The 18,728-nt window shown below is 41.6% G+C and overlaps 1 protein-coding gene across 3 annotated transcripts in view; it reads right to left on the bottom strand.

Annotated features, from left to right (window-relative positions):
* gabra6b (gamma-aminobutyric acid type A receptor subunit alpha6b) overlaps nt 1-13,747 on the bottom strand; it is a 52,006-nt gene extending 38,259 nt beyond the window's left edge. Inside the window, exons 1-8 of one of the 3 annotated variants that reach the window (XM_046040702.1) lie at nt 13,405-13,747; nt 13,143-13,267; nt 12,659-12,726; nt 11,403-11,623; nt 10,726-10,808; nt 10,001-10,144; nt 9,430-9,582; nt 1,159-1,430 (exon numbers count right to left, since the gene is read on the bottom strand). In XM_046040702.1, coding sequence (XP_045896658.1) covers nt 1,159-1,430; nt 9,430-9,582; nt 10,001-10,144; nt 10,726-10,808; nt 11,403-11,623; nt 12,659-12,726; nt 13,143-13,267; nt 13,405-13,493 — 1,155 coding nt within the window. In that variant the 5' untranslated portion in view covers nt 13,494-13,747. The remainder of the gene's footprint in view (nt 1-1,158; nt 1,431-9,429; nt 9,583-10,000; nt 10,145-10,725; nt 10,809-11,402; nt 11,624-12,658; nt 12,727-13,142; nt 13,268-13,404) is intronic. The other 2 variants (XM_046040703.1, XM_046040704.1) reach the window with 2 other exon arrangements.
* Between the last annotated feature and the right edge of the window lie 4,981 nt (nt 13,748-18,728).

The raw sequence follows: 18,728 nt of genomic DNA, 5'->3' as shown, positions 1-18,728 counted from the left end.
CCACACAACCCATCTCCTCTTCTTCATTCTCGCATTCTGCACCTCTCCCCCCCCCCACCCCCCCCCACCCCTTTCTCTGTCAGGTCTCCTCATGTACTTCTTCCTCTCCATAGGGTTATAGGGTGGTCCGTCATGCCCGGGTGCTACAGCGGATTTCCCTATTGTTTCTTCCCCACAATGTTTTGTAATATGCCCATTCAGCAACTGCAAGCCTTGTACATCTTTCTGTTTTGTTCATAAGTAAATCATTAATATCCGTTGATGCTGTGGTCCTTGCTAGTGAAAGCAAGACCATAGTAGCAAGAAAACATCCACATCAAAACCATCTATTAATGTCATATTGTACGATACAGTTTGTATTGTCATTGGTTGCACTACAGATACGTTTTGAGAAACGTTGTGAGTTCAAGTCCAAGAGCTTTCTCCAGCAGTAGAAAGCCACGCCGATATTTGCTCTTGTTTTGCTTCTTTTTAAATTGCAAATTTTCAGTAGCATCTTTGTGTTTCTATGACACTAACATGATTGACAAGACCCCCTGGTCATCTGTACTTCTTTGTCTCATGTTGAACTGAGGAAAAGACTGGATGCCACAGTAAATAATTATTGCCTCTTGAGTCAGAAGTGGTATAACAACACAGAACAGACCAAGGCTAGCAGGTTAGCGTGCTAATTTCAGTAGATATCTCTGGATCACAACACTTAGTTTTTGACCTTACATGATAACAGTTCCTTCTTCTCATTCTGTTGATGAGGTTAGTTCATTTTTAAATTTTTTTAACACTGTACCTTAAACATACAAGAACGATCTTAATCAGTGCCACACAGGGAGGTTTACAAATTTTAAAATATTAAAAAAAGGCACTGGTAGTCTCAGACTCAGGGAAGAAAAAGTTGGATCTGTACATCCCTAGTTGTTGCATCGTGTTTCCATTCTACCTGCCATCCTCAGACTGATCAATACCTTACATCAAATATGGATGGATAAAACCCAGATGTCAAAAACCAAAAAGAAAAAACTGAGTTTACTCTTTACAGCAACCTGTAAATATTTGAGTCCTGCCATCTTCATATGCCTTTACACAGGTTAAAACTGGAGTCAGAACAGATTTGTCAATGTATGTAAACACAACAAGTGGGAAACAGTGGGGCAGACTTACTGAGGAAACCTCTCCATCGTTCCCCGTGGCTGCAGGCGGAGCAGCAGCTGCTGCCTCCTGAGCCGCTGCCTTCATAGCTGCTGCCTTCCGCATCTCCCGGTTGGCCTGCATTGTGGAGAAGTAGTTGACAGCCGCAAACTCGATCAGGGCAGAGAAGACGAAGGCAAAGCAAACGGCGATGAACCAGTCCATGGCTGTGGCGTAAGAAACTTTGGGGAGGGAATGTCGGGCGCTGATACTGAGTGTTGTCATGGTCAAGACAGTGGTGATACCTGCGTACAGGGAAGAGAGGTTAGGAATGTGATGTTCTTGATTTACTATCTTACAGTGCTATGATATGGTCTTTATTCTTGTATTTTGGTGTACTGTAGCAGTATATCAGGTATTGTTAAAAAATTATGATAGTACCAAAACCAATACCCTTAAAGTAAATACAATACCAATAGAGTAATTAAATCAATACCTTGCATAAAATTCCGCCTGTTGAAGCCATAATAGTTGATTGGTATTATTATTTTTATTGTTGTATAAAAATATTGGAAAACTGTATCCAATCCCCATCCTAATTAGGTCATCCATATCATCAGAGGAAGGACCAGGAAAAGAAAGCCTGCACATCCAGCCGATCACACCAACTACATCTGATATAAGCAGCTGGAGGCTCTCTGAGTAAAATCAGCTGATGCGCTGCTGCAGCACAAAAGTCTTAAACTGATATGATGGAATGCAGTGAATTGCAAATAAAAATGTACAGAACAGGGTTACAGCATATTACGTAGATAATAAAACCAATGGAAAGCCAAGCTTGTGGTGATAAACTTGACGAATATGCCTGAGACCGCAGTCGATGCTAAGTAAGGCTTAAAAGCTCCGTGCAGGCACATAAGCTAATAAAAAAGAGGCAGTGTTACATACAACCAGTGATTTTTCCCGATTACATGGCTTATTTTGGTCAATACTTTAAATGTATCGAGTACCAACACCCAGCACTAATATCAAGTGAATCTTTATTTTCTTAAAGTAATAATTAGACATTGTGTGAAATATTTGCTTTATTGCAGAACATTAGATAATAAGATCAATACCACTGTCATGTCTGTGCATTCAGTATGGATGTACAGCCAGGAGGCTGAGATTTGGATAAAAACTGGAAGCACGAAAAACAATTTTACCCTGTCCCTTTCCAAATTTCAAAAATATGCCTGCCTACTAATGCCTACTAACACATTATATGCATATATCTCTTGCTTACAGTCTTAATGCTAATCTTAGCTACGCCCCCCTCACTCTAGCTTCATTCTAGTGGTTCTTTCTTTGTGACTCTTGTTCTCTGATGGGGAGAAAAATATCAAAGTCCTTTGTATATGATCGTTACTGTTTCGGGATATTAAGTTAAACATGCCACAATCCTGCACAAAAGAAGACAGCATATATAACAATTGGATGGAAATTGGTTATTCACCATGAACTTTGCTCACAGTGTTTTAAATAGTGATGTTCCAGATAAGAATGAAAGTGCTTGAAGAAGGATGATGAATGTGTCTGTATGTAGGTTTTTATGTCTTTTTTGTGTCTGTTTCTGAGAAACTGTCACATGACTCACTGTCTGGGAATGTTTGTCAATGAATAACATTGCAGAGGTTTGATTATTAGAGGCCATTGTCTTCAGCTTGATTTGGACACACAAACACCCCATGCATGCAAACACACACACACATACACAAACAAATGTAATGTAACACTATATATTAGAAAGCAACTTAAGAATAAATAGCTACCATCCAGCCTGTCATTTGAATTAATTGTGTTTTTTTACTCCAAATCCATAAATCAAATCTATCAGGTCTTCTCACAGAAGCTATTTTATCATTTAAGTGGCAACCTACACTGCAGAATCTCTTTGGAAATTGCCATCTCAACTTTCTTAGTAAAATATACCATCTGGCAAATAACGTCTGTGATCACTTCAGCATTGCAGAGAAGTTAGTTAGTTAGTTAGTTGCAGAGTATTGGTTTATTCCTTACGCCAGTTAACTGAAAAGACACTTTTGGGAAATTGTGAAAAAAAATGTGCAGTGCGTGATATTGAAATCTTACTTATGATGTGTCAATGCCAGTTATATTTTCAAGTCTGCTCTTTCTCTGGAATACTATGGCACGCACAGTGTAAATAAACTAAAAGTAATTATATGATTTATAGGTAATGGAGAAAAGTGGAAAAAGTAACTTGATACCCTGCATTAAAATCAATTGTTGATCCTTATTCTAAATTTAAACATACATGTATCCATGAACAGAATGAAACACACAGCAAAAACTGGAATCACCTAAATGGGATGATTTCAAAATATTTGTGTTTGGTGTAAAAGAACGTCTTGGGTTACGAGACACTGCGTAGGTGACGACACTATGGGAACGCCTCTGGGCTTGGCAGGGCTGAATCATGAATGAAACTACTCCAATTCTATTGGTGTTGCTAAAACGGTAGCATGTGACGGCGTAACTGGATGCGTATATAAGCACGCCGGCACACAGGACACATTAGCTCTTTACTATGAAGCAAGGCACTCCAGGCGGGGTGAGGTGTGGCGGACCGACGCAGTGTCTCGTTCCCCTTCTCAGGGAACAAGGGTTACATACGTAACCCTCATCCTCCGGGCTCCATGGAGGAAGTGCACGACCAGTGGAAGCCTCCCCAAGGGCCCATCACACAGAGGGGCGTGGAACGCTGCAATGGTAGCCACATACACCTTGAGCGTGGACGGGGAAAGTCTATGGGGCCGAACCTTTCGCATAATAACTACACCACCTCGGGGAGTCTCCATTCCCCCGGCCTCAGCCCCTGTCTCGACAGCAGGTCTGCTCCCTGATTCTGCACAGCGCAGACCCCCCTGGTGATTCAAATAGGCCACCACTGCCGTATTGTCGGTTCTAACAAGGACGTGGCGACCGCGGAGAGCGGGCAGAAAACTCCTCAGAGCTCTGAATACCGCCAACATTTCCAGGCAATTTATGTGCCAAGAGAAATGATGCTCCTGCCAGGAACCTCTCGCAAAGCGGCCGTCCATGACCGCGCCCCATCCCGTGAGTGAGGCGTCTGTCGAAATAATTGTTCTGCGACAGATCACTCCCAACACGGGACTTTGGGACAGGAACCAAGATTTCCTCCATACAGACAGTGAACGAAGGCACCAGCTCGTAACCTGTATCAGATGGAGCGGATTTCCCCTCGGGGAGAATCCCTTGGATTTTAGCCACCACTGCAGGGCTCTCATGTGCAGTAGTCCAGAAGGTATTATACTGGACGCTGCTGCCAGGAGACCCAACACCCTCTGAAAGTGTTTTACAGTGATGGCGCGGCCTAACTGCACTCTGGTCACTGAGGACAAAATGGACTCGACGCGTGCGGGAGACAGGTGGGCCCGCATCGTCGTTGAGTCCCACACCACCCCTAGGAACGTAGTCCGTTGGGCGGGCGTCAGCACGCTCTTCTTCGCGTTGAGCCGCAGCCCCAAACGCTGAAGGTGGGTGAGGACAACATCTCGATGCTGTACCGCTAACTCTCGAGACTGGGCCAGAATGAGCCAGTCGTCGATGTAGTTCAATATGCGGATGCCCTGAAGCCTCATCGGGGCCAGTGCTGCATCCATACACTTGGTGAACGTGCGAGGGGAGAGTGCTAGGCCGAACAGAAGAACCCGATACTGGTACGCCGCGCCCGCGAAGGCGAACCTCAAGAACTTCCTGTGAGAGGGACGGATAGAGATGTGGAAATATGCGTCTCGCAGATCTATCGTGACAAACCAATCCTCGGATTGGATGTGACTGACGATGGCGGGAATGGTAAGCATCTTGAACCTGAATCTCCTAGATAGGTTCAAGGACCGTGGTAGTGGGGCCCCCAACTCGAAACCCCAGGACCTCTTCCCCCGGGCCTGTCGCGACTGAATGAAGGTCCTCAGATCCGTTGTCTCGGGGGGCTGTGGGCAAGAGCGCCGCCTCGCAACCCAGGTTGGTTGAGGGGGACCACGGGTAGTAGTCGTGAGGGGCGCATCGAGGAGGAAAGCCTTTTCCATTTGTTGGATGCCTGAGAGGTTGAGCCACAAATGGTGCTCTGTAGCCACCAATTCTGCCATGGAGCGGCCAATGGAACGGGCCGTCTCCTTGGTGACACGAAGCTCTAAATCCGTAGCTCTACGGAGCTCGGTTAAGTCCTCCTCAGAGGGGCCTCCCCCTTGGTCACAGTCTTTGAGCAGATCGGCCTGGTGCGCCTGCAGGATGGCCATCGTGTGCAGGCTTGCACCAGCTCGACCCGCCGCCATGTAAGCCTTGCCCACCAAGGGCGGATGTCGCCCGACATGGCTTGGTGGGCAGCGCCGGTGTCTTGAGGGATGACGCGAGGGTGGGAGAAAGGTAGCTCTCTAACGTCTCCTCAACCCGAGGCATCGCTCCATAGCCGTGCTGCTTAATGTCTGCCACGTTGCTGTAATCCAGCAGAGGGGAAGTAGTCAGTCGTGCAGAAAAGTGTCTATTCCAAGATTTACACAACTCATTGTGTAAATCAGGAAAAAAATGGCAGGGGGCGGCGCGTGGTGCTGCAGAAAACGCTCATTCAGTTTACTGCCGCCCTGCTCCTGCACCGCCTGTAGCCAATCAATGCTTAGCTTGGTCGCAGCCATCGTCAACACCTCCAATAACTCATCGTAGTTGGGCGAAGACTGATGACGTCAGCCCGGCTCCCGGTAGTCCTCCTCCATGATGCTAAGCACATCTATCTCCTCGGAGCCAGACTGTGCAAGCCTCTCTGGACTCATACCTTGGTTGGGAGAAGCCGAAAAACGGGCTCCCGATCGGGGAAGAGGGGAGGGGGAGTCAGCAGACGAGGACCGGGAAAAGGCCTCAGCTGTCCCGATGCCCTCGGAGATATCGCGCTGTGATCCTCAGGACCGCAGCCGCTGCGACGCCTCAGCGACCGCGGGGCCTGAGCCACGGGGAGAGCGCATCCGACCATCCACCGAAAAGAGAGCCGCACGAGACCTCAGCACCCTCGCAATGGCCACAGGCAGCCCCTTCGAGAGCTGCCTGGGCGTGCGACATCTCTAGGCAGGAAACACACATCTCATGAGTATCCCCAGCCGTGATGAAGCGCGGACAAGTAAAAACACACTGTCGGAACTGTTTACCAGACATGATCTCTTCTGCTTCGTCAGGAACTTCCAGGTAAGACGATCTTCCAATAGTGGAGTTTTCAAACATGCTCAGATTGCCTGCTGAATAGAAAAAAGCTAATGTGTCCTGTGTGCCAGCGTGCTTATATACGCCTCCAGTTACGCCGTCACATGCTACCGTTTTAGCAACACCAATAGAATTGGAGTAGTTTCATTCATGATTCAGCCCTGCCACGCCCAGAGGCGTTCCCATAGTGTCGTCACCGACGCAGTTCGAGTTCCCTCGAAGGGGAACATGATTAACAGTACAACACATTTGTAACATTATGCACACGCTTTTTATAGTATAAAATGGCCTGCATTTAATGTTATTTCATGTAACAAAATGATGAAAATTGCCAATGAAATGTAATGTGTACACAATTGATTATATTTTACACATGACAGCAGCTCTGTTTAATGGCATATTACTAGAATGTCAGGCCATGTGGCATTTCAGCTGAGTAAGAATTGCCAAAAAGTCACTTCAGTGGATGCTAATCTGTCCATAAGCACACAAGCCAGTGCCCGTGGACTACAATAAAAAACACCAAATATCTGTAAACATTCTTGTGAAAGCCATCCAGTAAAATGACCAGAAACAAGTCACAAAGCGTTTTCTAATATTTGTTTATCTCCCAATACGTATCTCACAATACAAGCTACGGAAGGGATGATGGGAAAGATAAACAGATGGAAGAATGGATGTGTGGATAGAAGATAAAAGATGAAAAAAAAAATATGTATCAATGGATAGGTGAAGAGAGTGAAAGCAACACAGTTTTTCCACATCTTTCTCAGCCCAAGTAAGACTGCACTACGCTTTTTAAAGTCTGTCAAATGTTTTTCTAAACATCTGGCCATGCCTCCAGATTTAAGCATAGACTGCAAGGATCCCTTTGAGCACAGCTTCAAAGTATAGAAGACTTAGAAAAACACTCTGTAGATCTAAGGCTATTGCTAACTTGTCTTGGATAAATGACAGTTTGAAAGTAGTTTGGACCGCACAAAATAACAAAAATTATAATAACAAAGCTGTCAAGCTAACAGTAAAAAAACTGTGCAATTTTGCCTCTAGAAAATCACTGGAAAAGTCGTGCCCAGGTTCCATCCTTATTAAGTCAGAGAGAGATGCTGACAATGAACATCTCTTTTAATGGCCCATTAACAAAGTACATAATCTACTTCACTTTCATCAAGGTAAAGCAAGCAGGGAAAAATGGCCATTGAACACTGCTCTCCATGCTTTTACCAAATGTGTGCTGTAGTTGGGTATATTTCATTAGCAGTATAGGAACTCATGGGGGATATAATGCCCCTAAAAATGTCTCAAAATCATTTTCTACACACCACTTCAGCGGTGAAAGCTAAGAACTCTCAATTACAGCCTCCTCTGATAGCCAACCAACGCTGAATGTCTCAAGCTCAAGCAAAAGTTAAATGATTGCAAAGGGAAGGAGGGACATGGGAAGAAAGCCTGTCAGGGTAGGAGGGAAAGGAAAAAGAACGAAAAAGAAAGAAATAAAGAGTGTAGGAGGGAGGGGGATGAAGTATAAAGACAGGATAGAAATGAAATGCCCGGGGCATTTATGTGCTTTTATAGGAAAAAAAAGTAAGGTACAAATTAGGCCACACTCAATTAAATCTTGAGACCTGTGCTCAAGGGACTTTAAGCTCTTAAGAGAGGTTGTTGACAATCCAGCACACAACATACAATGGCTTAATGTACTGTCAGGGTGGAGCACATTCATGTAGCAATTTGTCTTTTCTTCCCCCACATTTTTAACTTCCTCTCTGGCAATATGTGGTATTTGAATTTTTCTATATAACCTCTTCTAAAATGCACAGCGTGCCCTGGGCTCCTTTTTAACAACAGCTAACCCAATACAGAGACTGAGCTGTTTTTTTTTTATCCTATACCCAATATTGAGTAAAATGAAAACAGCAGGATGTGTTAGGTTAATGAGTTGCCACAGATGTGCTTTTCCGCATGGGGCCTCAACTTTCACACTAACACTAACGACTGGAATCTATTCTCTGAGGAAGTGTGCAGGCTCGTTGGAGCGCTGGCTCACTTCCAAAGACAAGACTACAGAACCAGAACCTACAAGGGCCATCAGGGTTACTCCACTCAGCTGCAGCCTATTGAAAAAAATGAAACGTAAGGGGAAATTAAATTAAAAAGGACAGGAATTTCTACACACTTTCCCCCTTTTTTCCTCTTTGCTTTGTCTTTGTCTTTTTGCCTATCTCATTCCTCTCAGTATCTCTCTCTCTCTCTGTCTTTGTTCAGTGTCTCTCACCCTCTCTGCTCCCAAGGCTAGAGCTTGATGGCAACTGTAGCGTAATGTAATGTGAGCAAGCGGAACCTGTGAGTGCTCGGAAGAGGGCCAAGTAAACATCCTCCCTCTCTCGGCCCTTGCATGACCAATTTGAAAAAGGACATTTATTCCCAATTAATTCAGCTCCACCACAGTGGAGGAGGAATAGAGATAATGAAGAAAGGTTAAAACATACCGTGATAACTGTGTCTGCCTTTATTCTCTTGCAGAAGGTTGTATTTTAAGGACACTATACTGAAAAGTCTGTTTGCAGAGCTTGCCTGCTTAAAATTTGCATTCACACTTGGGTCAAGCAGTGGGTGGTGAGTCGATATATCCAGAAATTTCATTTTAGTTTTTGATACAAAAAATTAAGTGGAGTTTTGAGAGACTTTATATAAACTCTTGCCAACTAAGACTAATCAAAAAGTATAAAACACTACACCATAATGAATGATGCATCAGAGGCACAGCTTTATATTGATGTGATTTACATTTCTCCTCATATTATAGTCATCTTTAAATGATTGCAATCATGCAAAATGAGAAGACAGCTTTTTATTATCTGCGAGACCATTTATTGCAATTTTTGGCACGATTCCATTCGCCAGAAAGTATTCAGTTTTGGCACGATTCCATTCCAGCCAGAAAGGAAGTTCAGCATGTGTTTGTCTTTCATTTGCTTTAGTCTGCATAAATGTCCCATTTCACTTGAAAAATTTTAAAACAAGCTTGAAACTTACCAAACACAGTCCGAGCTGGAACTGATTCCTTATTAATCCAGAAAGAGACTTGAGCCAAGATGACAGTCATAATACAGGGAATGTATGTCTGAATTAGGAAGAAGCCCATTTTCCTTTGCAGGTGGAAGTGGACGGTCATGATGACATATTCACCTGACATAGAGTAAACACAAGGCATTTGTGTTTTTACTGGAGGCAAATCAGTAATACATAAACACACAAGTTGGACTGCCAATAGAACATCTGTTCAAAAATGTAAATATTTTTCCCATTTTAAGCAAAGTGATGATGATTACTGTTTACTTTGCTTGCATTTTATAACACAATTGTATCTTTTAAAGATACATTGGGTTAAAATCAAAGTTCTCAATTGCTATATGAGGTGTTTCATAACCCCAGAGAAACCTCATCAAAAACATCATGTCACAAGTTTTAACTAAATTTTCTATACTGAGATATGCAACTCAGAGCTGTGAAGTAGAATCCTGAATGGGATGTAATGGTAACACATATTGCACATTAGACTAGATTCTGCACAGTTTTGAGCACATTTCGAAGAATCTCCGCTCACCTGTGTTGGACTTGAGCCTCTCACTTGACACCGTCTGACCGATAAGGTCGTACTGAAGCAAACTGGATGATTCCTGTGGCACCTCCACAGAGGAAAGGGGACCTTTCTTCCAAGTGTACACAATCTCGCTTATGGGGTATGCATCTAGATAGGATGGATGAAGAACTTTGTTAAAACTTAGACATCCACCGTTTCACTAAATTGTTCTTTTTAAAAGTACACAAAGTGCAAAAAACTTTTGACACTTTGAGAAGATAACAGACACAGGAGAAATTATTTTACTGCTTCCTGGTTTCTTCCTCCAAAACTTACCTTTCCACATAAAAAAATAAAAATAAACAAGCAATCAAACAAATAACCCTGAAAAACAAACTTACATATTACACTGCTTAACAGTGAACAGAAACATTTTCCTAGCATACTTGAAAGAAATAAACTTAATGCCACCATCATTCAAAGAGACAGGAGATCTGCTATTGCTGAAATGATGGGAGTTACAGATAACATGTTTTGCAGGCCTGGTTTTCCATACACTTGTTACATATTGAATGAGGAACTACTGGCATAGATTTATTTTACAGTTCCCCAGATGTACTGTATGTAGCATTTCAAATTGAAATCTTTGAATGTATGCTGCCAGACAGTCAGTTACTCAGTGACAGAGAGATCATTTGAGAGTGTCACCATCTGTCAGACCAGTGAGGCTTAACAAAAAACCAACTCACAACTCCCAAACTTGAGCGGGCAGGCATGGCCGTCCATTGGGAAGTTCATCAGTCGCATGGGGCACTCTGCATTTATAGTTAATCTGTCAGAATAGAGAAGAGTTGAAATGAGTGTTCTGATTTATGTTTCATATGCTGTTGCTGGCTAAGAAAAAAATACTGTTTTAAGATGGATCCAGTCAGTGTGGTGTCATGCTGTATAATGGCCGACTCACAACTAACTAAAACCAATAAATATTTGATGTAAGGTGGATTAGTGAACTCTGTGATGTGTGTCTGATTTCATATTATACTACAGCAATATATCGTATACTGTTTGAGAGAAAAATTTAACTGTACCTACACCTACACGAGTTAAAGTAACGCTGATCTACTTAAATAAACTAATCATTTTGAAAATCTGTTTTTGTGCCATCAGTAACTGATGAGGCATTTTTTTCATGCTACATATCTCTTTTTTGGAACAAAGCTGGAGTCACATTTGTTTGAATTGCTTTCCAGGCCTGTTTTCAGTATCAGATGGCACATATCTTGTTTTTGGAATGGTTTCCAATTCTCTTCATTTCTTTTCATGTCTGTGCATATTCTTGGATGCCTGTTTGTTTGATTTGCTTTCCAGGTCTGTGCTCTATTCCGGTCTTGGCTGGGTTAGGAGCTCACTGTCCAGCACTGTTTACCTCATGGTGTAGAGGATAGTTCCGTTCTGCATGATGCGGAACAGCTTGTTGGGGGTGGTCATGTTGTGAGAGATCGACCTCTTGCCATTCCGGAAGAAGGTGTCCGGCGTCCATATCTTGCTGACCATCAGGTTGTTGAGCCGCAGGATCTCGATAGGGCCCTCGAATTTCAGTCGCTCGTCAATCCATGTCTGACGGAAGAACACGTCCATGGTGTATTCCTGGATGGGGTTTAGTGTGGGTTTAGGATTTATTTACTACTACTACTACCACTCCTACTGCTGGTGCTGCTTCTGCTCCTGCCACTACTATCTCCACTACCCCCGGAGAGAATGGCAGATGGGTTTTTGAGCCATGGTTTCGTTGGACCTGCTGGATAGAGTACTGGCAACGTGATTAGTTGTTTTTTTATATTTTATTTCGGGACTATTCTACTATTGCTGCCAGTACTAATGAAATAAAAACTTTGCCCTTTTTTCTAAATTTAACAAAAATAGTGTATACTGTACTGTACTGTAAAAAACATACTGTAATTACATCAAAATAGCTCTTATATTATATTTCTTTATGACATATATTAAATTCAAAAGAAAATGCACCTCAAACAATACATAAAACATCTATTTTCTTCAATGGTATATAAGTGTATTAATTGATTGATTACTGATGAATTCTCATTAATGCTCATTAAACATGAATACAGTTTATTTCATCTACAGAGTCAGCATAAAGTCTACAATACAAGTCTAATACAAGTTCATCCTGAGTGCTTTTAGATCAAATGGATGGCCTTGCTTTTACATGCCTCTATAGAACTGCCACCAGCATATCACATGGCAGTTCAAGTAGGCTTTAGATACTGTTTCACTGCATCTAAAGCCTAAAGCCTTAACAGTGTAGAGTACAGCAGACATGCAGTGCTCAGCCTATCCCATGACAGGAGTAGCCAACCTATCCAAACCCAACATCAGCCACATCTCTCTCTCCCTCTCTGGCTGGGGGATTGTCAACCAGATTAAAATCCTAAGCTGCACTAATGACATGCTGCCCAAATGCTTGAATAATGAAGGCTTGGAGATCCATGACTTCAGGCTATATGCATAAAGCTACTGGGGAAACTGCACATATTATCTTTTGTGTTCATATATCGGCATTCACTTTGTTAACAGGTGATGAAACACATGCATGTGTATGACAGCTAGTGACAGCCTGTGTATCCTGTATCAGTGTTTCAGCCATCAGCATGGTTTACATACCATCTCAACATCTGAAACAGGTCCAAAGCTGGTGACAAAGATGTCAGTTTTGACCTCTGTAACTGGACCTACAGCAGAGAGATAAGTAGTTGCTTTGATACAGTCAAAAATAACAACTTTGGGTCAGACATTTTAATGTTGCTTAAAATATATAGCAGTAAAAAAAGCTATTTTTTAATGTGTAGCCTATGTACACAGCAAAATGTCCCCTGGAAATACAATTCGTTTAAACAACAAAAAAAATGACATGATATTGATTCTAAGTTGATTCTCAAACTCAGTTTCTAGTTGTTATCTGGTTGTCATAACTGTATAAAAGAAAAGAAGCTGTAATATTTAGCCATTACATTATATCAACTAAATGAAAATAAGGCACATGCAACTACTAGAGAAAAAACTTTATCACCAGAGAGAAGGAGCACCCTTCCAATAATTTATGGAGCTACATCGTTTAAAATACAATGTGACACGGTCATTAGCATACCTCCAAATCCAGGTCGCAGCCTGTTGTCATAGCCATCCAGTAATCTATCCAATATACGCGTGATGTTATCCAAATAGATACTGGTATCACCGTGCTGATTTCCCCAAACACTGCTCGCACTGTAACTAAAGTAGATAATACAATAATGGAAGCGCATTTCAGCAGATAAGAAAACAATTGAAAATACATTGTTTCTCAAAACCACAGTCTTTGGCTGCCGTGCGTAAAAGTCCGAGAACATGTAGAGAGTTGTCATACTCACCAAGACAGAAATAAGGAAGTTAAAAGGAAAGCCATCCCTCGCAAACACCCCACAACTAGAAATCCCTGGTCAACTTTTAAAATCAGCATATTCCATCATTTAAAAGCATGATTAAACGCGGGTCAGGTCTTCTTTTAGTTGTGAACCGTGCGAGGATATCGCGCCAGTCCAGCACGACTTGACTTCTCCTCTAGTGCGGTTGCGCCCGCCTCAGCCTGAATCGCTCAGTTGGAAAAACCTGAAGAGTTTTTAAGAGAGTGAAGAGGAGGGACGAGGGGGGCATTAAGATTAACCGAACAACCAAACCTAAAAGAAATACACTCATCACAAGTGCAACTTGGATATTTAGAAAATGTTTCAGTTTGATGGAAATAATGGCGGTTACTGCCTATTTGATTAATGGGAGAAGAGCGATGGAGAGAAATAGAAACAGAGAGAGAGAGATGGGAGGGAGGAGGAGAGGAGGAGAGCTTGTACATACAGTACTATCTTATCAGAGATCACTATACCCAGTGACCTTTTGAATGCAGTATAATTTTTAAATGATATAATTATGCTACCACCTTCTCAGCTTTTGTTACCAGTGTGTGTGTGTGTGTGTGTGTGTGTGTGTGTACTTGCGTGCGCGCGCGCGCATGTGTGTGTAACGAAAGGGCTTGGCCAGGCAAAGACAGAAAATTGCTACTAGAGATGAAGCATGATGAACTGTGATTCATATAGTGGTTGTGTGGTTGAGTGGAGTAGGTGGTAGATACATTTAGTACAACCTCAAACTCACAATATCCATAGACCAGGAGCAGAGGGAAAATACCACACTGTCAAAGTCAGATATTCCTATGGCTGGTGTGAGTTTATTTATGTTGCAAAAACACAATTCAAGAAATTGCATCATATTCACTTGTGCTCAGTAAAGTTGAGCTTTCCAGGTACAAAAGTAGGATTTGGCACAATCTTTAGCGATGGTAGTTTAAAGGATGGGTGAAAGAAATTGCGCCAGCAAGCTACATTCAATATATATCATTCAATAAAAAGGCTGGTGAACAAGTACATGATAAGGCAAGCACTGTGTGGTAGGCATCTTAGTGCACGGAACATAACTTATATCAACCTAACTTGACCCTTAGACTGAAAAGAAATCCTGTAATAGAAAAAATAAATCAAAGATACTGTACATATATATATAAAATATATGTTTTCTGAGGAACTTCATCAATTGTCTTCACTACATGATGTCTCCATTGATCAATGAATAAGAATACATTATTTTAGTACAACATTACTTTTTCATTACAAGTGGTATCATAGTCATGTCATCAATGATTCATGTGATGGAGAAAAATATAGGATATTCTTCTGACAGCATTAAAATGTGGAGACTGATTATGCAACATAATCCTTCAACTCTGGTCCCTTTGCACTCAAAACACAAGTTATATAATGATCTCACAATATGATTTATATCATATATCATGCAAACAACAATGGATCAAGTGAGTTCAGACGCACTCCTTTTAAAGGAAAATTTTGACTTTACTGTGATATATCTGATGAATGAAAAGATTCCTCTTGGTTTTCACTGACAACCTCTGGTTAGTACTGGTACATTTAGCTATATAGTAATATTACAAGTATAGGATTTCAACTTTCAATAAGGGCACTAGAATTTGCCTTTCCACATGTTCTACACAGTGTATACACTTCTTCAGTGGAATCACGGTAAAAGAGCCTCTTGGGGTGCACTATAAAGGAGTTGGTGGGTATGGTCTGTTGTACAGGGACATATGTAACCTTGCTGGGTGTACTAGGGATCAAACCAAACATCTTTTGATGTTTTTTCTCAGTATTCACTACAGCCCACCATCCAAGAGTTGTAGCAATAGAAGAAAAAGAAATAGCAGTAGTAGGAGTAGAAGTGGCAGGTGTAGCATTAATTTACGTAATAGCAGTATAGGGGGAATAGCAGTAGGAATAGTAGGTGTGGTAGCTAGCAAGTACGAGAAGCAGAACCAGCAGTAGTCATCTACACACTAAAGTAGTACTGAAGTAGTAGCGTAGTTGTAGTGGCAATTGAGCATGAATCTTATATAATTTGTGAACAAGTCTCTGTGTCAGTTTCTGTTTTGGCTTGCTAGTAGACAGAGTAATCTGACCCTAATGCTGTGATCAACATGATCTTTCTCAACAGTGAGGTCGACTCATCTGACCAACCACAGTGTAATGCTCATGAAAGGCTCCTGACCTGATTCACTTTGCTGGCACTAGATGAGGTTGTGCATGAGCCAGGACAAGAGCGAACTTCTATTCTATCTATTCTATTCTATTCCTCATTGGTGGGACTGTGGGACTTAGCATGCTATGCAATGGCTTCTGACATCACAAGCAAAAAGAGGCCCACGAGTGTACACACACACACACACACACACACACACACACCCTCACATGACACAGACAAGAGCCATTACACTGTAATCCACCTCTATAGCCGTTAGCTTTAAATATCATGCACTGGACACACCCACACAGTCATTATTAATCTCTGCTTTTTAAGCATGTCACCTATTATAAAGAGTCTATTCAGTTTTCGCACACAATTAGCACAGTACAATACTGTAACACAATATTGTTTAGGTTAGAGGTGCTTGCCATGGCCTAAATCAGGATTCTACATGTGCTCTCACATGTGTGTTCTTGCATGAACCTGTGTCATTTCAGCCTGTTTGCCAACCTGATGTACTGGCAGTATAGTGATTATTATTTTCTAGATATACAGGCTTGCTGGCTGGTTAATTATCTGACTGGCTGGCTAATCAATGCAGAGTACCTAAATGCATTTCCTAAATGGCTGAATGACTGACTATCTGTCTTATAGACAGATATCAGAATGTAATGCTTGTCTACCTGACTGGATCACTGACTTCCTGGAGACCAAGTCTTGAATGCTCTGTCAGTCACCCAGCCAAACATCTCCTAAGTGCTGCAGAGAGTATAGAAGTTGATGGTTAGACTAGCTAAACAGGGAGCTATGTAAATGAAGATTATAAAAAATATGGAGTCCTTCTATAAAATCAATAGAGATATTAGTCAGCTGAGGTGAATCATTTCACCAGTTTTACTGATTATCCTGCCATAGCCAGCATGTTCTGACATCTCATTCTCTAGTCCATCTGGCCCAATTCATACCTTCTCTGTTATTGGTCATTAGTTTTTAAAGCACATGTCAAGTGAACAATGTTAAATAATGGGAAGCCATTACACCTAATAGACAATATTTCCACAAAATATAATCACTGAACCATTCATTAGACTTAAGGTCTGAATTGAGATGAAAAAGGCGCTGTGATTATGATGGATTGCAATTAGGTATGCTTCATTCCATGAGAACAATACACCTCATATGCCCGGGTGGGTAGCAATTCAATTATGTCAATTTCAGAAGTACAATTACTTCGGGAAAGATAAGGGGACATACTTCAAAATCCAATGTGTTTTGATGAAGAAAAAAAGCCTTCAGTAGGAGTTTGTTAATTAGTTCATTATTCAACAAAACAGGATTTAATTAAACATGTCATGATATGTGCTCTGTATTTGAATCCCCATAACATGCAGCCGCGCTAGCAGATTATTGCAAGAAACTTTCGAAAAAATCCCTGACCTTTTGAAGGAAGAGAATCTTTCTGATGGCAGAAGTAGAGAGGGGGGTTTGTTAAGATGTTCAGTCATTGCTAGTCATTCAATTTTTTTTCTGTGGAAAACAGACTGACACAGACGTCCACAAAAGCATGCTGTGAGGAAGAGAAAAAAAGCTGCAGAAACAGATGACAAAGAACGAAAGAAGCAGAAAGAAGACCAGCCTCTCCTGCTCAGGAGTGCTTTACAGTACATCTTATGCTCAGACAGTTCCAATATTCAGCTTCAACTACAGCTATATTAAACTACATTGAAGAACTATACGCAATGACAATTCAAAGTCCCTGCTAAAGTACTAGTACATGGTAGCTCACTGCACTTCTTATACTCTACAGCGCTTCATTGCTTGTTATTACCCAAAAAAAGCATTGTCTAAACTCATTTCTGGCCACACCACAGTGCTTCTATAAATACACAATATCTCCCACGTGAGATGGACCCACTGTACTTCATGAGCCTCACCATGTGGTATCTATGGTAACCACTTACAGTAGGAGAAACTCAATGTGTCTGTGTGTGTGTGTATTTCTAGACTCTTAAAAACTAAATGTGTTCACAAGAATAGAAAGGTGAGGAATTTCTGTTCATTGCTTTGGAAAGTGATTTAAATAACCTTAAGTAACAGGTTTAGGGTAAAGCTAGAATTAATTTAAGGCTAGTGTATGAGGTAAGGTCAATCTGCAGCGGTCTAGAAGGTTTAGGGTTAAGATTTCAATTTAGGGATGTTGTTAGGGGCTAGGATTGTGGTAGGAGGTCTGGAGTTAGGGGTTAGAAAATAAATGTCAGTGATGAAGATTCCCACTGAACTTAAATGTAAAGGTTAGACGGTTATGCATTGTGCATGGTATATGGGCATGGGACAGTGGTTGGATGAACATGCAGTATGTGTTTGTAAGTGCTTCTAAGTCAGTATCCTCATTGGCTAAGACCTACATTAAATTTGTTTTTTTAAAAACATTGGGCCTAGATATAGTCTTTTCTCTCTCTACCCCCATAGCCACACATTCACAACAGCATACACAAACAGTAGTTCTTTAAAATCTCTACTTCTTAGACATGACGTGCAGCACCACCTCCAGTGGATTCAACGTTGGGAAAAAAATTCCACTGCAGTTTCCATGGAGACCACACCATATCATAGTAAGATAAAATAAATGTTGATTTTGAGAAAACAGTTGTCCTCACTGGCTGGGCTGACCTTTCGTCGGACTGCAGCCAAAACCTCACAATGAACTGTGCTGGACAGCTGCCAAAAGCCTGCAGTGCAGAGAGAGTAAAGACAGTAAAAAACACAGAAAGTCAATTCAATAAACTTTATTACCTCAAGGTGTGTATTTGCTATTGAAATGTAAATTTTATACATATATCTAATAATCTAATATCTTTTTTCCAAATGACACAGAGCTGTCATCACAACACTTTTTTTCTGTAAATACACCCATTATAACCCACCAATGCAGGCACACACACACACACACACACACACACACACACACATATATACATTCACTGGCCACATTATTAGGGACTCATGTTCAATTGCTTGTTAACACAAATAGCTAGTCAGCCAAGCACATGGCAGCAATTCAATGCATTTAGGCATGTATACGTGGTCAAGACAACTTGCTGAAGTTCAA

Source organism: Micropterus dolomieu, linkage group LG23 (genome assembly GCF_021292245.1).
Source record: "Micropterus dolomieu isolate WLL.071019.BEF.003 ecotype Adirondacks linkage group LG23, ASM2129224v1, whole genome shotgun sequence".
Taxonomy (NCBI): Eukaryota; Metazoa; Chordata; class Actinopteri; order Centrarchiformes; family Centrarchidae; genus Micropterus; species Micropterus dolomieu.
This window is presented reverse-complemented; position numbering and strand designations above follow the sequence as displayed.